Source organism: Coregonus lavaretus, assembly GCF_964263955.1.
Source record: "Coregonus lavaretus genome assembly, contig: HAP1_SCAFFOLD_504, whole genome shotgun sequence".
Classification (NCBI taxonomy): Eukaryota; Metazoa; Chordata; class Actinopteri; order Salmoniformes; family Salmonidae; genus Coregonus; species Coregonus lavaretus.
The window spans coordinates 89,809-104,804 of record NW_028159303.1 but is presented as its reverse complement, the minus strand read 5'-3'; the positions used below and the strand labels follow the sequence as shown (position 1 = coordinate 104,804).

The 14,996-nt window shown below is 50.0% G+C and overlaps 1 protein-coding gene across 1 annotated transcript in view; it reads right to left on the bottom strand.

Moving 5' to 3' along the window:
- Positions 1 to 14,996, bottom strand: part of LOC311123040 (chromatin-remodeling ATPase INO80-like) — a 91,611-nt gene that overhangs the window by 38,870 nt on the left and 37,745 nt on the right. The window contains exons 25-26 of the mRNA XM_084197328.1: positions 9,164 to 9,307; positions 6,993 to 7,218 (exon numbers count right to left, since the gene is read on the bottom strand). Coding sequence (XP_084053454.1) covers positions 6,993 to 7,218; positions 9,164 to 9,307 — 370 coding nt within the window. The remainder of the gene's footprint in view (positions 1 to 6,992; positions 7,219 to 9,163; positions 9,308 to 14,996) is intronic.

Here is a 14,996-nt window from a genome sequence, read left to right as displayed (position 1 = left end):
CTGCTAAGGGTAAGCTGAGAGACAGACAGTAGAAAGGTGACCTTGACACCAGCCTCATGTTTACCAAACAAACAAGTCTTTCTTTTTAAAGGTCAAAACTCTTTCATCAATCATCAACTCAAGTCACTGACGCCTTAGTTTGGACCCACCAAAGCTTGATTCCATGACTAGATTTCTTGACTGATACTGATAAGTGGCTCACGCCATGCTCAAACAAACAACATTCATCATAGCAGTCATTTGTTCTAAAGGTGTGGGGCTGGGATTCCTAAGAAAGGGAGGGAGGGAGAGATGAAGGGAGGGGGGGAGAGAGAGGGAGGTGGTAGAGAGAGAGATGCAGAGAGCGAGCGAGAGAGAGTTTATTTGGTCCGTGCTATCCGGGATCCTTGGGATGTCCCCATTGAAGTTTACATTTAAAATGGTTAAGGTTAAAATCATGTATAGTAACCCTAGGTGTAAAATAGTAAATAATGGCTATTTCTCAGAAAGTTTTAAACTGTCAAGAGGAGTAAAACAAGGTTGTCCACTATCGGCATATCTATTTATAATGGCCATCGAAATGTTAGCTATTAAAATCAGATCCAACAATAATATTTAGGGATTAGAAATCCAGGGCTAAAAAACAAAAGTGTCATTGTACGCTGATGATTCATGTTTTCTTTTAAATCCACAACTTGAAACCCTCCACAGCCTCATAGAGGATCTAGATACATTTTCTAACCTCTCTGGATTACAACCAAATTATGATAAATGTACTATATTACGTAGTGGATCACTAAAAGATAAAGAATGTACAATACTGTGTAGTTTACCAATAAAATGGTCTGATGGTGATGTACTCGGAATACATATCCCAAAATAAATAAATGATGTCACTCCAATACATTTTAATAGAAAGTTAGCAAAAATAGATAAGATCTTGCTACCATGGAAAAGTAAATACCTGTCTATTTGTGGAAAAATCACCCTGATTAACTCTTTAGTATTATCCCAGTTTACGTATTTGCTTATGGCTTTGCCTACGCCTAGCGAACAGTTTTTTAAATTATATGAATAAAAAATATTCCATTTTATTTGGAAGGGCAAGCCAGACAAAATTAAACGGGCCTATTTATATAATGAATATGAATTCGGAGGAAATAATGCAACAAATATTGTGGTTAAACTCAAAAATACTAATTGATAAAAAACTATTATTTTTTGAAAAAATGTATAAAAAAGGTATAATCTTCGTAAATTATATAATAGGTAGGACTGGTGGAGTTATGTCGCACATGCAGCTAACAAAAACATATGGAAATGTCTGCTCTACCCAAAATTACAACCAAATAATTGCAGCCTTACCGCAAAAACGGAAGAGGAAAGTGGAAGGGGGAAAATGTAAGGAACTTGTCTGTCGGCCGCATTAAAGAACATAATTAGTTAAAGTGATAAATAACAAAGTATACCAGTTTCATTTAAGGACCAAAGGATTGACAGCCGTCCCATATAGATTGCAAAATAGTTGGGAAGAGATTTTTGACGTACCGATTCAATGGCAAATGGTTTATGAACTGATACGCAAAACGCCGGATTCAAAACTTAGAATTTTTCAATTTAAAATTATACAAAATTCTTGCAACCAATAGAATGTTATTTATATGGGGGACACAATCTTCCCAGCTCGGCAGATTTTGCTGCGAAGAGACAGAATCATTAGATCATCTGTTTTGGTACTGTCCATTTGTAGTTTATTTTTGGTCACAGGTCCAGGAATGGCTGAAGGATTGCAATATTTACCTGGAGCTAACCCTGCAGATAGCATTACTGGGTGATCTGAAAAGTCATAGTCAATCGATCAATAATATAATTATACTTTTAGCAAAAACTTTTATTTTCAATTTACAACCTGTAGAAACAATGAGAATAGAAGGGTTCAGAACCTTTGTGAAACATCACAGTACAGTTGAGAAATATATGGCAAGTAGAAATCCAATATGGATGGTGTTAAGAGATTGATAGGAGGGGTTGAATGGAGCTGAAGGTTGGGACTAGTAACAACTAACAAAGATAACTAATGTAAAACATACTGTGTCCATAATTAGTATATAGGTTAAGAACTTTTGTGAAAGAGCACAGTTAGAAAGATATGGCATATAGAAGCAAACCGGATGGACATCATGAAAATGATCAGATAGGTTGAGGGTAGAGGAAGTTCAGGAGTAAAAACAAACAAAATATAATTATTGTAAAATTGACTGTCCATAAAATGTATATAGTATGTATAAGCTGGAAGTAGAGGCCTAAGCGTTGTTGTTCACTAGTTTACTCCAATTAGGGGAGGGGTGGTGGGGTTGGAAAGCAATAAAGGAAAATAAATTTTAAAAAAGGACATGTATGTATGTATGTATGTATGTATGTATGTATGTATGTATGTATGTATGTATATATATATACACACACACGTCTGTATATGTATGCATGTATATATATATATATATATATATATATATATATATATACACACACACATATATACACACACATATATACACACACTGCTCAAAAAAATAAAGGGAACACAAACACATCCTAGATCTGAATGAATGAAATAATCTTATTAAATACTTTTTTCTTTACATAGTTGAATGTGCTGACAACAAAATCACACAAAAATCCTTAAAACAAGTCAAAATGAGGCTCAGTAGTGTGTGTGGCCTCCACATGCCTGTATGACCTCCCTACAACGCCTGGGCATGCTCCTGATGAGGTGGCGGATGGTCTCCTGAGGGATCTCCTCCCAGACCTGGACTAAAGCATCCGCCAACTCCTGGACAGTCTGTGGTGCAACGTGGCGTTGGTGGATGGAGCGAGACATGATGTCCCAGATGTGCTCAATTGGATTCAGGTCTAGGGAACGGGCGGGCCAGTCCATAGCATCAATGCCTTCCTCTTGCAGGAACTGCTGACACACTCCAGCCACATGAGGTCTAGCATTGTCTTGCATTAGGAGGAACCCAGGGCCAACCGCACCAGCATATGGTCTCACAAGGGGTCTGAGGATCTCATCTCGGTACCTAATGGCAGTCAGGCTACCTCTGGCGAGCACATGGAGGGCTGTGCGGCCCCCCAAAGAAATGCCACCCCACACCATGACTGACCCACCGCCAAACCAGTCATGCTGGAGGATGTTGCAGGCAGCAGAACGTTCTCCACAGCGTCTCCAGACTCTGTCACGTCTGTCACATGTGCTCAGTGTGAACCTGCTTTCATCTGTGAAGAGAAATCTGATTGGCGAATTTGCCAATCTTGGTGTTCTCTGGCAAATGCCAAACGTCCTGCACGGTGTTGGGCTGTAAGCACAACCCCCACCTGTGGACGTCGGGCCCTCATACCACCCTCATGGAGTCTGTTTCTGACCGTTTGAGCAGACACATGCACATTTGTGGCCTGCTGGAGGTCATTTTGCAGGGCTCTGGCAGTGCTCCTCCTGCTCCTCCTTGCACAAAGGCGGAGGTAGCAGTCCTGCTGCTGGGTTGCTGCCCTCCTACGGCCTCCTTCACGTCTCCTGATGTACTGGCCTGTCTCCTGGTAGCGCCTCCATGCTCTGGAGACTACGCTGACAGACACAGCAAACCTTCTTGCCACAGCTCGCATTGATGTACCATCCTGGATGAGCTGCACTACCTGAACCACTTGTGTGGGTTGTAGACTCCGTCTCATGCTACCACTAGAGTGAAAGCACCGCCAGCATTCAAAAGTGACCAAAACATCAGCCAGGAAGCATAGGAACTGAGAATTGTTCTGTGGTCACCACCTGCAAAACCAGTCCTTTATTGGGGGTGTCTTGCTAATTGCCTATAATTTCCACCTGTTGTCTATTCCATTTGCACAACAGCATGTGAAATGTATTGTCAATCAGTGTTGCTTCCTAAGTGGACAGTTTGATTTCACAGAAGTGTGATTGACTTGGAGTTACATTGTGTTGTTTAAGTGTTCCCTTTATTTTTTTGAGCAGTGTATTTGCGGGGGAAAAACATATTGGGGATTGGAAGTGATGCAGACAATTACATTGATGGAAGTCACAATCTATCTGCAATATTAAAGCTGATCTACCCCCTAAAAAAAATTACAAATAAAAAAATGATTACGGTTAGAGTTTAGGGTATGGATGTCCCAAGGATCCCGGATAGCACTAACCAACAAGAAACTAGCAGAAGAGTCATCGGTTGCCTAGGCGACACCCCCCACAATGCAGCAGCAGCACACATAGAAATTAGGCGGCAGGTAGCTTAGTGGTTAAGAGCGTTGTGCCAGTAACCGAAAGGTCGCTGGTTCTAATCCCCGAGCCGACTAGGTGAAAAATCTGTCGATGTGCCCTTGAGCAAGGCACTTAACCCTAATTGCTCCTGTAAGTCGCTCTGGATAAGAGCGTCTGCTAAATGACTAAAAATAAAAAATAAAATAAAAATATATAATTGTAATTTCTAACATTCTATACTGAAAAAATATAAAACGCAATATGCAACAATTTCTAAGATTTTACTGAGTTACAGTTCATATAAGGAAATCAGTCAATTGAAATAAATTCATTAGGCTGGGCAGGCATAGGCCCACCCACTTGCCAGCCAGGCCCACCCACTGGGGAGCAAGGCCCAGCCAATCAGAATGAGTTTTCCCCCCACAAAAAGGGCTTTATTATAGTCAGAAATACTACTGGTCTGCGGTTGTGAGGCCGGTTGGACGTACTGCCAAATTCTCGAAAACGACGTTGGAGGCAACTTATGGTAGAGAAATGAACATTCAATTCTCTGGCAACAGCTCTGGTGGACATTCCAGCAGTCAGCATGCCAATTGCACGCTCTCTCAAAACTTGAGACGTGTGGCATTGTGTTGTGTGACAAAACAGCATATTTTAAAGCGGCCTTTAATTGTCCCCAGCACAAGGTGCACCTGTGTAATCATCATACTGTTTAATCAGCTTCTTGATATGCCACACCTGTCAGGTGGATGGATTATCTGAACATACACATGCTGAACACACACAGTACTGTACACTACATTAGCATTACCTCATCACTGGAACAATGACCGACGGTCAAACTTCAAACTTCCTCACTTTGTCCTTTCCCCCGAAAACTTCACAAGCTCTTAGACTGTTCTCTCTCTCACACACACACACACACACACACACACACACACACACACACACACACACACACACACACACACACACCACATTCCCAGGGCCGAAGACTTAGATAAAAGCAATACGAGTCCAAACCAAAAGTGAGATGTTATCATAATTTAAAGTGTAGGGTTGCTAGGTCTGTGAGAGCGGAAGTCTTTGTAAACCTCTAACCCTCACCACAAATCAGTCATCTGATCTGACATAGCGTAGCAGCTCTGTGATAAACACCGTAGCAGGTCTCCAGAAGCCTTTGTGTGCTTCATAAAGAGGCTAAGGTTTAGCACACACACGCGCTCTGGAAGTGACAGGACTGTGATAGATTGGTTCTGTGTTAGCCCAGCCTGAACCCCTGACCCAGGCTTTCCCTGTCCTGCTTAGCTGTGACCCGAGGTGGTTCTCCCACAGGCTTTACCCTCCCAGAGTGGCAGGCCCTAGTTCCTCTGGTTCCTCTGGTGCACAGCACAGCCGGCAGGCCCTAGTTCCTCTGGTTCCTCTGGTGCACAGCACAGCCGGCAGGCCCTAGTTCCTCTGGTTCACAGCACAGCCGGCAGGCCCTAGTTCCTCTGGTTCACAGCACAGCCGGCAGGCCCTAGTTCCTCTGGTTCACAGCACAGCCGGCAGGCCCTAGATCCTCTGGTTCACAGCACAGCCGGCAGGCCCTAGATCCTCTGGTTCACAGCACAGCCGGCAGGCCCTAGTTCCTCTGGTTCACAGCACAGCCGGCAGGCCCTAGTTCCTCTGGTTCACAGCACAGCCGGCAGGCCCTAGTTCCTCTGGTTCACAGCACAGCCGGCAGGCCCTAGTTCCTCTGGTTCACAGCACAGCCGGCAGGCCCTAGTTCCTCTGGTTCACAGCACAGCCGGCAGGCCCTAGTTCCTCTGGTTCACAGCACAGCCGGCAGGCCCTAGATCCTCTGGTTCACAGCACAGCCGCACAACTAGGGCTAAGGCTCCAGCACACACACTACAGGAGTAGGGAACAGAGGAGGGTTCCCCCCCTCACACACACTACAGGAGTAGGGAACAGAGGAGGGCCCTCACACACACTACAGGAGTAGGGAACAGAGGAGGGCCCTCACACACACTACAGGAGTAGGGAACAGAGGAGGGCCCTCACACACACTACAGGAGTAGGGAACAGAGGAGGGTTCCCCCCTCACACACACTACAGGAGTAGGGAACAGAGGAGGGTTCCCCCCTCACACACACTACAGGAGTAGGGAACAGAGGAGGGTTCCCCCCTCACACACACTACAGGAGTAGGGAACAGAGGAGGGTTCGCCCCCTCACACACACTACAGGAGTAGGGAACAGAGGAGGGTTCGCCCCCTCACACACACTACAGGAGTAGGGAACAGAGGAGGGCCCTCACACACACTACAGGAGTAGGGAACAGAGGAGGGTTCCCCCCTCACACACACTACAGGAGTAGGGAACAGAGGAGGGTTCCCCCCTCACACACACTACAGGAGTAGGGAACAGAGGAGGGTTCCCCCCTCACACACACTACAGGAGTAGGGAACAGAGGAGGGTTCGCCCCCTCACACACACTACAGGAGTAGGGAACAGAGGAGGGTTCCCCCCTCACACACACTACAGGAGTAGGGAACAGAGGAGGGTTCCCCCCTCACACACACTACAGGAGTAGGGAACAGAGGAGGGTTCCCCCCTCACACACACTACAGGGGAGTAGGGAACAGAGGAGGGTTCCCCCCTCACACACATTATGTGTCGTCTGATTGCAGGGCGGCAGGACTAGCGAAAGTGTTTCCTCTGTTTTAATTCAACGCAAACACACGGACACACACACTGCGTCTCCGTACCTGGTATTCTGATGTAGGACCAGCCGTGGCGGGGGTAGAGCGCCATCACTCCCCCAGGGCATCGTGGGTAGAAAGCGTTGGCTCGGGACATCCAATCAGAGGCCAGATCAGGGGAGCCGTACAGGAAGCACTGCTTGGCGGCCATGCCCCCTCCTGCCAGCGTTTCCTGCCACTCGTACTCAGCGCTGCGGTCGTCACAGTAACGCTCCATGGGAACCGCCGTTACCTAAGGAGCAATAAAAAAGAAAGAATTGTGTTCCAATGTTGTCATTCTGATTAAGTGTTCCGATGTTGATTTGATTAAGTTTCATTCCAACTGCCAGCTGGCCACACAACCCCAGGTCCGGGCTCATGACTCCAATGCGACAAAATCCACAATTTGTTAAACAGAGGAAAATATGACAGGGTTAACAAGATTTCCTGCTGGGGTGATTCATACAGATCAGTGCTTATCCTGTGCCCCTTCTGGACCCATCCTGTGCCCCCTCTGGACCCATCCTGTGCCCCTTCTGGACCCATCCTGTGCCCCTTCTGGACCCATCCTGTGCCCCTTCTGGACCCATCCTGTGCCCCCTCTGGACCCATCCTGTGCCCCTTCTGGACCCATCCTGTGCCCCCTCTGGACCCATCCTGTGCCCCTTCTGGACCCATCCTGTGCCCCTTCTGGACCCATCCTGTGCCCCCTCTGGACCCATCCTGTGCCCCTTCTGGACCCATCCTGTGCCCCTTCTGGACCCATCCTGTGCCCCCTCTGGACCCATCCTGTGCCCCTTCTGGACCCATCCTGTGCCCCTTCTGGACCCATCCTGTGCCCCTTCTGGACCCATCCTGTGCCCCTTCTGGACCCATCCTGTGCCCCTTCTGGACCCATCCTGTGCCCCCTCTGGACCCATCCTGTGCCCCTTCTGGACCCATCCTGTGCCCCTTCTGGACCCATCCTGTGCCCCTTCTGGACCCATCCTGTGCCCCTTCTGGACCCATCCTGTGCCCCCTCTGGACCCATCCTGTGCCCCTTCTGGACCCATCCTGTGCCCCTTCTGGACCCATCCTGTGCCCCCTCTGGACCCATCCTGTGCCCCTTCTCTAAACAGCCAGTTAACTGACAGAGGGAGAATCCCTCAGCCTCTCACAGAATTAGGATATTATCCTTCCATACCAGGGTTCAGCAGGTAAAATACACCAGGGTTCGGCAGGTAAAATACACCAGGGTTCGGCAGGTAAAATACACCAGGGTTCGGCAGGTAAAATACACCAGGGTTCAGCACCGAGAGGCAAGCTATGCTACAACGGTCAACCGGGGTCACAGGCCGGGGTCACAGGCCGGGGTCACAGGCCGGGGTCACAGGCCGGGGTCACAGGCCCTAGTTCTCTGTGATAATAAATAATGGACGTGCTGCCACTCTGGCACCGGCATGGGTCTCTGCTCTGCCAACTCCATGAGGGAAATCAAACTCTAAAGAGCGGTGGGCACAAGCTCTTTAGAGTTTGATTAGGGGATACTTTGATCTTGCTATGGTCCGACTAATTAACCCAGAATGGTACACAGACTGAAGGGTCTACAGTTGAGTTGACCCCTGTGTTTTGGTTATTCCAAGGATGGGGAAGAGAGGGATGGATGGATGGAACAAGGGAGAGAGAGAAAGATAGATGGATGGAGGGAGAGAGAGAGACGAAGAGGGAGGGAGGGAGGGAACGAGGTCTCTTTGTTGATGTGGAAGCTATGATCGGTGAATCAGCAGGATCTCTCTGTGTGTGTGTGTGTGTGTGTGTGTGTGTGTGTGTGTGTGTGTGTGTGTGTGTGTGTGTGTGTGTGTGAGAGAGAGAGAGACAGTGCAGCAGGTTGGGTGGTCGAGCGAGGAAAGGGACGGGGGGAGGATGTGTTGTCTTTGGAAACATGCAACAATGAGCAGCCTTATCTGCCTAACATGTGTTCTGTGTGTGTGTGTGTGTGTGTGTGTGTATGTGTGTGTATTCTCTGTGTGTGTGTGTGTGTGTAGGGCCCCCTTGCGGTGGCTTCCAGCTGCACTCTAAACAAACAGTGACTTCTAAAAACGTCTCCTGCGTTCTGTTTGTCCTCTGTTGGACCACATATTTATTTACCTTGCTCTCTCTTCCACACACACACACACAGCACTCTCTCACACACCCTCGCTCACACACCGGGGACTCACCCTTGGCACAGCGGTGAGCAGGAACTTGGGTGGTTGTGTGGGTAGGCCTGGTCGTAGGGTGGTGGAGTTGGCAGAGTGTCGACTGTGGACCAGAACATCACAGTGACCCATCAGACCCGGTCTGTGACGGGTGAACACCAGGTCCTGGAGACAGAGACAAACATGGAGGGAGTAAAAAAAGAGAGAGAGAGAGAACGATTGACCAGATTGATCAAGTAATCAATAAACCAAACATAATACTTTCCCATTGGCAGTTTTAGGCAACATGTATATGACAACGTTCAAAGTGTGTGTGTGTGTGTGTGTGTGTGTGTGTGTGTGTGTGTGTGTGTGTGTGTGTGTGTGTGAGTGTGTGTGTGTGTGTGTGAGTGAGAGTGATGCAACATGTGTTTTGTTCACAGTGAACATTCAAAACGCTGTTAAAGGGGAAGTTCACCCATTTTTACATGTGGCTGTATTTTCACTCTTTCTGTGTTGAGCCCCCCCCACCCTTTTTGTGATATTTTGTTTTGTTAAAGAGAGAATTGCCATTGGCTATAATGCAATGTGCAAATAAGTCTAAAGCCTATTAGAAAACACTCCACACCAACTCATATTACGTCAGGATCCCATTCTGAATGTCGTCTCTGCACTCAACCCTTTTAAAGAAATGTCCACTGTGCCATAAATCCTTGTTTGAATTTATGGGACAGTAGAATACAAAATAAAATAATGTAGTGTAGAGACATCATTCAGACCAGGATTTGGATGTAATATGAGTTGGTTTGGAGTATTTTGTTGGAGTATTTTGTTGGAGTATTTTGTTGGAGTATTTTGCAGTGTTTTCTAACATGCTTTAGCCACATTTTCATAACGCATTGTAGTCAACGGCAAGTGATGACTCTGCAAAATGTGACAACCAATTTTCTCTGTAATGAAACATAATATCAAAAACAAGTTTGGGGGATGAACTAAAAGCACAAAGAGTGAAAATCAGACCACATGTAAAAATAAGACATGGGCAGACCCACAGTGCCATCTAGTGGTGGGGTTCTGAACATCAACAGATCACCCTTCTCTCCATTCCAGGGCCTGGGACATTTACATTTACATTTACGTCATTTAGCAGACGCTCTTATCCAGAGCGACTTACAAATAGGACCTGTGGTAATTGGTAAACCAACCCCAAATATGACACCATTTGGCCAAGACATCCCTTTAGCCCACAGAATGTTGAAATCCCAGTGGTTATGTGTCAACAGACTATAGCGTGTGTAAAGACATGGCTAGCCAGGGTTGAATGGTAACACAGTGGTGAGGTGGGGCTGGTGGTCAGCTAAGAGTTGAGACTTAGCAGCTCCAAATGCAGGGAAAGATCCATCACAGTGGGATAGAGTGATGTTGGAAAGATCCATCACTGTGGGATAGAGTGATGATGGAAAGATCCATCACAGTGGGATAGAGTGATGTTGGAAAGATCCATCACAGTGGGATAGAGTGATGTTGGAAAGATCCATCACTGTGGGATAGAGTGATGTTGGAAAGATCTCTCACAGTGGGATAGAGTGATGTTGGAAAGATCCATCACTGTGGGATAGAGTGATGTTGGAAAGATCCATCACTGTGGGATAGAGTGATGTTGGAAAGATCCATCACAGTGGGATAGAGTGATGTTGGAAAGATCCATCACTGTGGGATAGAGTGATGTTGGAAAGATCCATCACTGTGGGATAGAGTGATGTTGGAAGGATCCATCACTGTGGGATAGAGTGATGTTGGAAAGATCCATCACTGTGGGATAGAGTGATGTTGGAAAGATCCATCACAGTGGGATAGTGATGTTGGAAAAGATCCATCACTGTGGGATAGAGTGATGTTGGAAAGATCCATCACTGTGGGATAGAGTGATGTTGGAAAGATCCATCACAGTGGGATAGAGTGATATTGGAAAGAGTGTCCATGTGCCAAATGGGAATGGACCAGGATCCAAGAAGGGGGAAATAGTAGGGGATTACAGAGAGTCTGGCTGTCCTGCTGGTAGGCTGGCTGTCTGGGTCTCTCTAGCCTTGGCTGACTGTCTGGGACTCTCTAGGCGTGGCTGACTGTCTGGGTCTCTCTAGGCGTGGCTGGCTGTCTGGGTCTCTCTAGCCTTGGCTGACTGTCTGGGTCTCTCTAGACGTGGCTGGCTGTCTGGGTCTCTCTAGGCGTGGCTGGCTGTCTGGGTCTCTCTAGGCGTGGCTGGCTGTCTGGGTCTCTCTAGGCGTGGCTGACTGTCTGGCTGGCTGTCTGGGTCTCTCTAGGCGTGGCTGACTGTCTGGGTCTCTCTAGCCTTGGCTGACTGTCTGGCTCTCTCCAGGCGTGGCTGACTGTCTGGGTCTCTCTAGCCTTGGCTGGCTGACTGGGTCTCTCCAGGCGTCGCTGACTGTCTGGGTCTCTCCAGGCGTGGCTGACTGTCTGGGTCTCTCTAGGCGTGGCTGACTGTCTGGGTCTCTCTAGGCGTGGCTGACTGTCTGGGTCTCTCTAGGCTTGGCTGACTGTCTGGGTCTCTCTAGGCGTGGCTGACTGTCTGGGTCTCTCTAGGCGTGGCTGACTGTCTGGGTCTCTCTAGGCGTGGCTGACTGTCTGGGTCTCTCTAGGCGTGGCTGACTGTCTGGGTCTCTCTAGGCGTGGCTGACTGTCTGGGTCTCTCTAGCCTTGGCTGACTGTCTGGGTCTCTCCAGGCGTGGCTGACTGTCTGGGTCTCTCTAGGCGTGGCTGATTGTCTGGGTCTCTCTAGCCTTGGCTGACTGTCTGGGTCTCTCTAGCCTTGGCTGACTGTCTGGGTCTCTCTAGCCTTGGCTGACTGTCTGGGTCTCTCTAGGCGTGGCTGACTGTCTGGATCTCTCTAGGCGTGGCTGACTGTCTGGGTTTCTCTAGGCGTGGCTGACTGTCTGGGTCTCTCCAGGCGTGGCTGACTGTCTGGGTCTCTCCAGTCGTGACTGACTGTCTGGGTCTCTCTAGCCTTGGCTGACTGTCTGGGTCTCTCTAGGCGTGGCTGACTGTCTGGGTCTCTCTAGGCGTAGCTGACTGTCTGGGTCTCTCTAGGCGTGGCTGACTGTCTGGGTCTCTCTAGCCTTGGCTGACTGTCTGGGTCTCTCTAGCCTTGGCTGACTGTCTGGGTCTCTCTAGGCGTGGCTGACTGTCTGGATCTCTCTAGGCGTGGCTGACTGTCTGGGTTTCTCTAGGCGTGGCTGACTGTCTGGGTCTCTCCAGGCGTGGCTGACTGTCTGGGTCTCTCCAGTCGTGACTGACTGTCTGGCTCTCTCTAGCCTTGGCTGACTGTCTGGGTCTCTCTAGGCGTGGCTGACTGTCTGGGTCTCTCTAGGCGTAGCTGACTGTCTGGGTCTCTCTAGCCTTGGCTGACTGTCTGGGTCTCTCTAGTCTTGGCTGACTGTCTGGGTCTTTCTAGCCTTGGTTGACTGTCTGGGTCTCTCTAGCCTTGGCTGACTGTCTGGGTCTCTCCAGGCGTGACTGACTGTCTGGGTCTCTCCAGGCGTGACTGACTGTCTGGGTCTCTCCAGGCGTGGCTGACTGTCTGGGTCTCTCTAGCCTTGGCTGACTGTCTGGGTCTCTCCAGGCGTGGCTGACTGTCTGGGTCTCTCCAGGCGTGGCTGACTGTCTGGGTCTCTCTAGCCTTGGTTGACTGTCTGGGTCTCTCTAGCCTTGGTTGACTGTCTGGGTCTCTCTAGGCGTGGCTGACTGTCTGGGTCTCTCTAGGCATGGCTGACTGTCTGGGTCTCTCTAGCCTTGGCTGACTGTCTGGGTCTTTCTAGCCTTGGTTGACTGTCTGGGTCTCTCTAGCCTTGGCTGACTGTCTGGGTCTCTCCAGTCGTGACTGACTGTCTGGGTCTCTCTAGGCGTGGCTGACTGTCTGGGTCTCTCTAGCCTTGGTTGACTGTCTGGGTCTCTCCAGGCGTGGCTGACTGTCTGGGTCTCTCTAGGCGTGGCTGACTGTCTGGGTCTCTCTAGGCGTGGCTGACTGTCTGGGTCTCTCTAGGCGTGGCTGACTGTCTGGGTCTCTCTAGGCGTGGCTGACTGTCTGGGTCTCTAGGCGTGGCTAACTGTCTGGGTCTCTCTAGGCGTGGCTGACTGTCTGGGTCTCTCTAGCCTTGGCTGACTGTCTGGGTCTCTCTAGCCTTGGCTGACTGTCTGGGTCTCTCTAGCCTTGGCTGACTGTCTGGGTCTCTAGGCGTGGCTGACTGTCTGGGTCTCTCCAGGCGTGGCTGACTGTCTGGGTCTCTCTAGCCTTGGCTGACTGTCTGGGTCTCTCTAGCCTTGGCTGACTGTCTGGGTCTCTCCAGGCGTGGCTGACTGTCTGGGTCTCTCTAGGCGTGGCTGACTGTCTGGGTCTCTCTAGGCATGGCTGACTGTCTGGGTCTCTCTAGGCGTGGCTGACTGTCTGGGTCTCTCTAGGCGTGGCTGACTGTCTGGGTCTCTAGGCGTGGCTAACTGTCTGGGTCTCTCTAGGCGTGGCTGACTGTCTGGGTCTCTCTAGCCTTGGCTGGCTGACTGGGTCTCTCTAGCCTTGGCTGACTGTCTGGGTCTCTCTAGCCTTGGCTGACTGTCTGGGTCTCTCCAGGCGTGGCTGACTGTCTGGGTCTCTCTAGGCGTGGCTGACTGTCTGGGTCTCTCTAGGCGTGGCTGACTGTCTGGGTCTCTCTAGGCGTGGCTGACTGTCTGGGTCTCTCTAGCCTTGGCTGACTGTCTGGGTCTCTCTAGGCGTGGCTGACTGTCTGGGTCTCTCTAGGCGTTGCTGACTGTCTGGGTCTCTCTAGGCGTTGCTGACTGTCTGGGTCTCTCTAGCCGTGGCTGACTGTCTGGGTCTCTCTAGGCGTGGCTGATTGTCTGGGTCTCTCTAGGCGTGGCTGACTGTCTGGGTCTCTCTAGGCGTGGCTGACTGTCTGGGTCTCTCTAGCCTTGGCTGACTGTCTGGGTCTCTCCAGGCGTGGCTGACTGTCTGGGTCTCTCTAGGCGTGGCTGACTGTCTGGGTCTCTCTAGGCGTGGCTGACTGTCTGGGTCTCTCTAGGCGTGGCTGACTGTCTGGGTCTCTCTAGCCTTGGCTGACTGTCTGGGTCTCTCTAGGCGTGGCTGACTGTCTGGGTCTCTCTAGGCGTTGCTGACTGTCTGGATCTCTCTAGGCGTTGCTGACTGTCTGGGTCTCTCTAGCCTTGGCTGACTGTCTGGGTCTCTCTAGCCTTGGCTGACTGTCTGGGTCTTTCTAGCCTTGGCTGACTGTCTGGGTCTCTCTAGGCGTGGCTGACTGTCTGGGTCTCTCTAGGCGTGGCTGACTGTCTGGGTCTCTCTAGGCGTGGCTGACTGTCTGGGTCTCTCTAGCCTTGGCTGACTGTCTGGGTCTCTAGGCGTGGCTAACTGTCTGGGTCTCTCTAGGCGTGGCTGACTGTCTGGGTCTCTCTAGCCTTGGCTGGCTGACTGGGTCTCTCTAGCCTTGGCTGACTGTCTGGGTCTCTCTAGCCTTGGCTGACTGTCTGGGTCTCTCCAGGCGTGGCTGACTGTCTGGGTCTCTCTAGGCGTGGCTGACTGTCTGGGTCTCTCTAGGCGTGGCTGACTGTCTGGGTCTCTCTAGGCGTGGCTGACTGTCTGGGTCTCTCTAGGCGTGGCTGACTGTCTGGGTCTCTAGGCGTGGCTAACTGTCTGGGTCTCTCTAGGCGTGGCTGACTGTCTGGGTCTCTCTAGGCGTGGCTGGCTGTCTGGGTCTCTCCAGGCGTGGCTGACTGTCTGGGTCTCTCTAGGCGTGGCTGACTGTCTGGGTCTCTCTAGGCGTGGCTGACTGTCTGGGTCTCTAGGCGTGGCTAA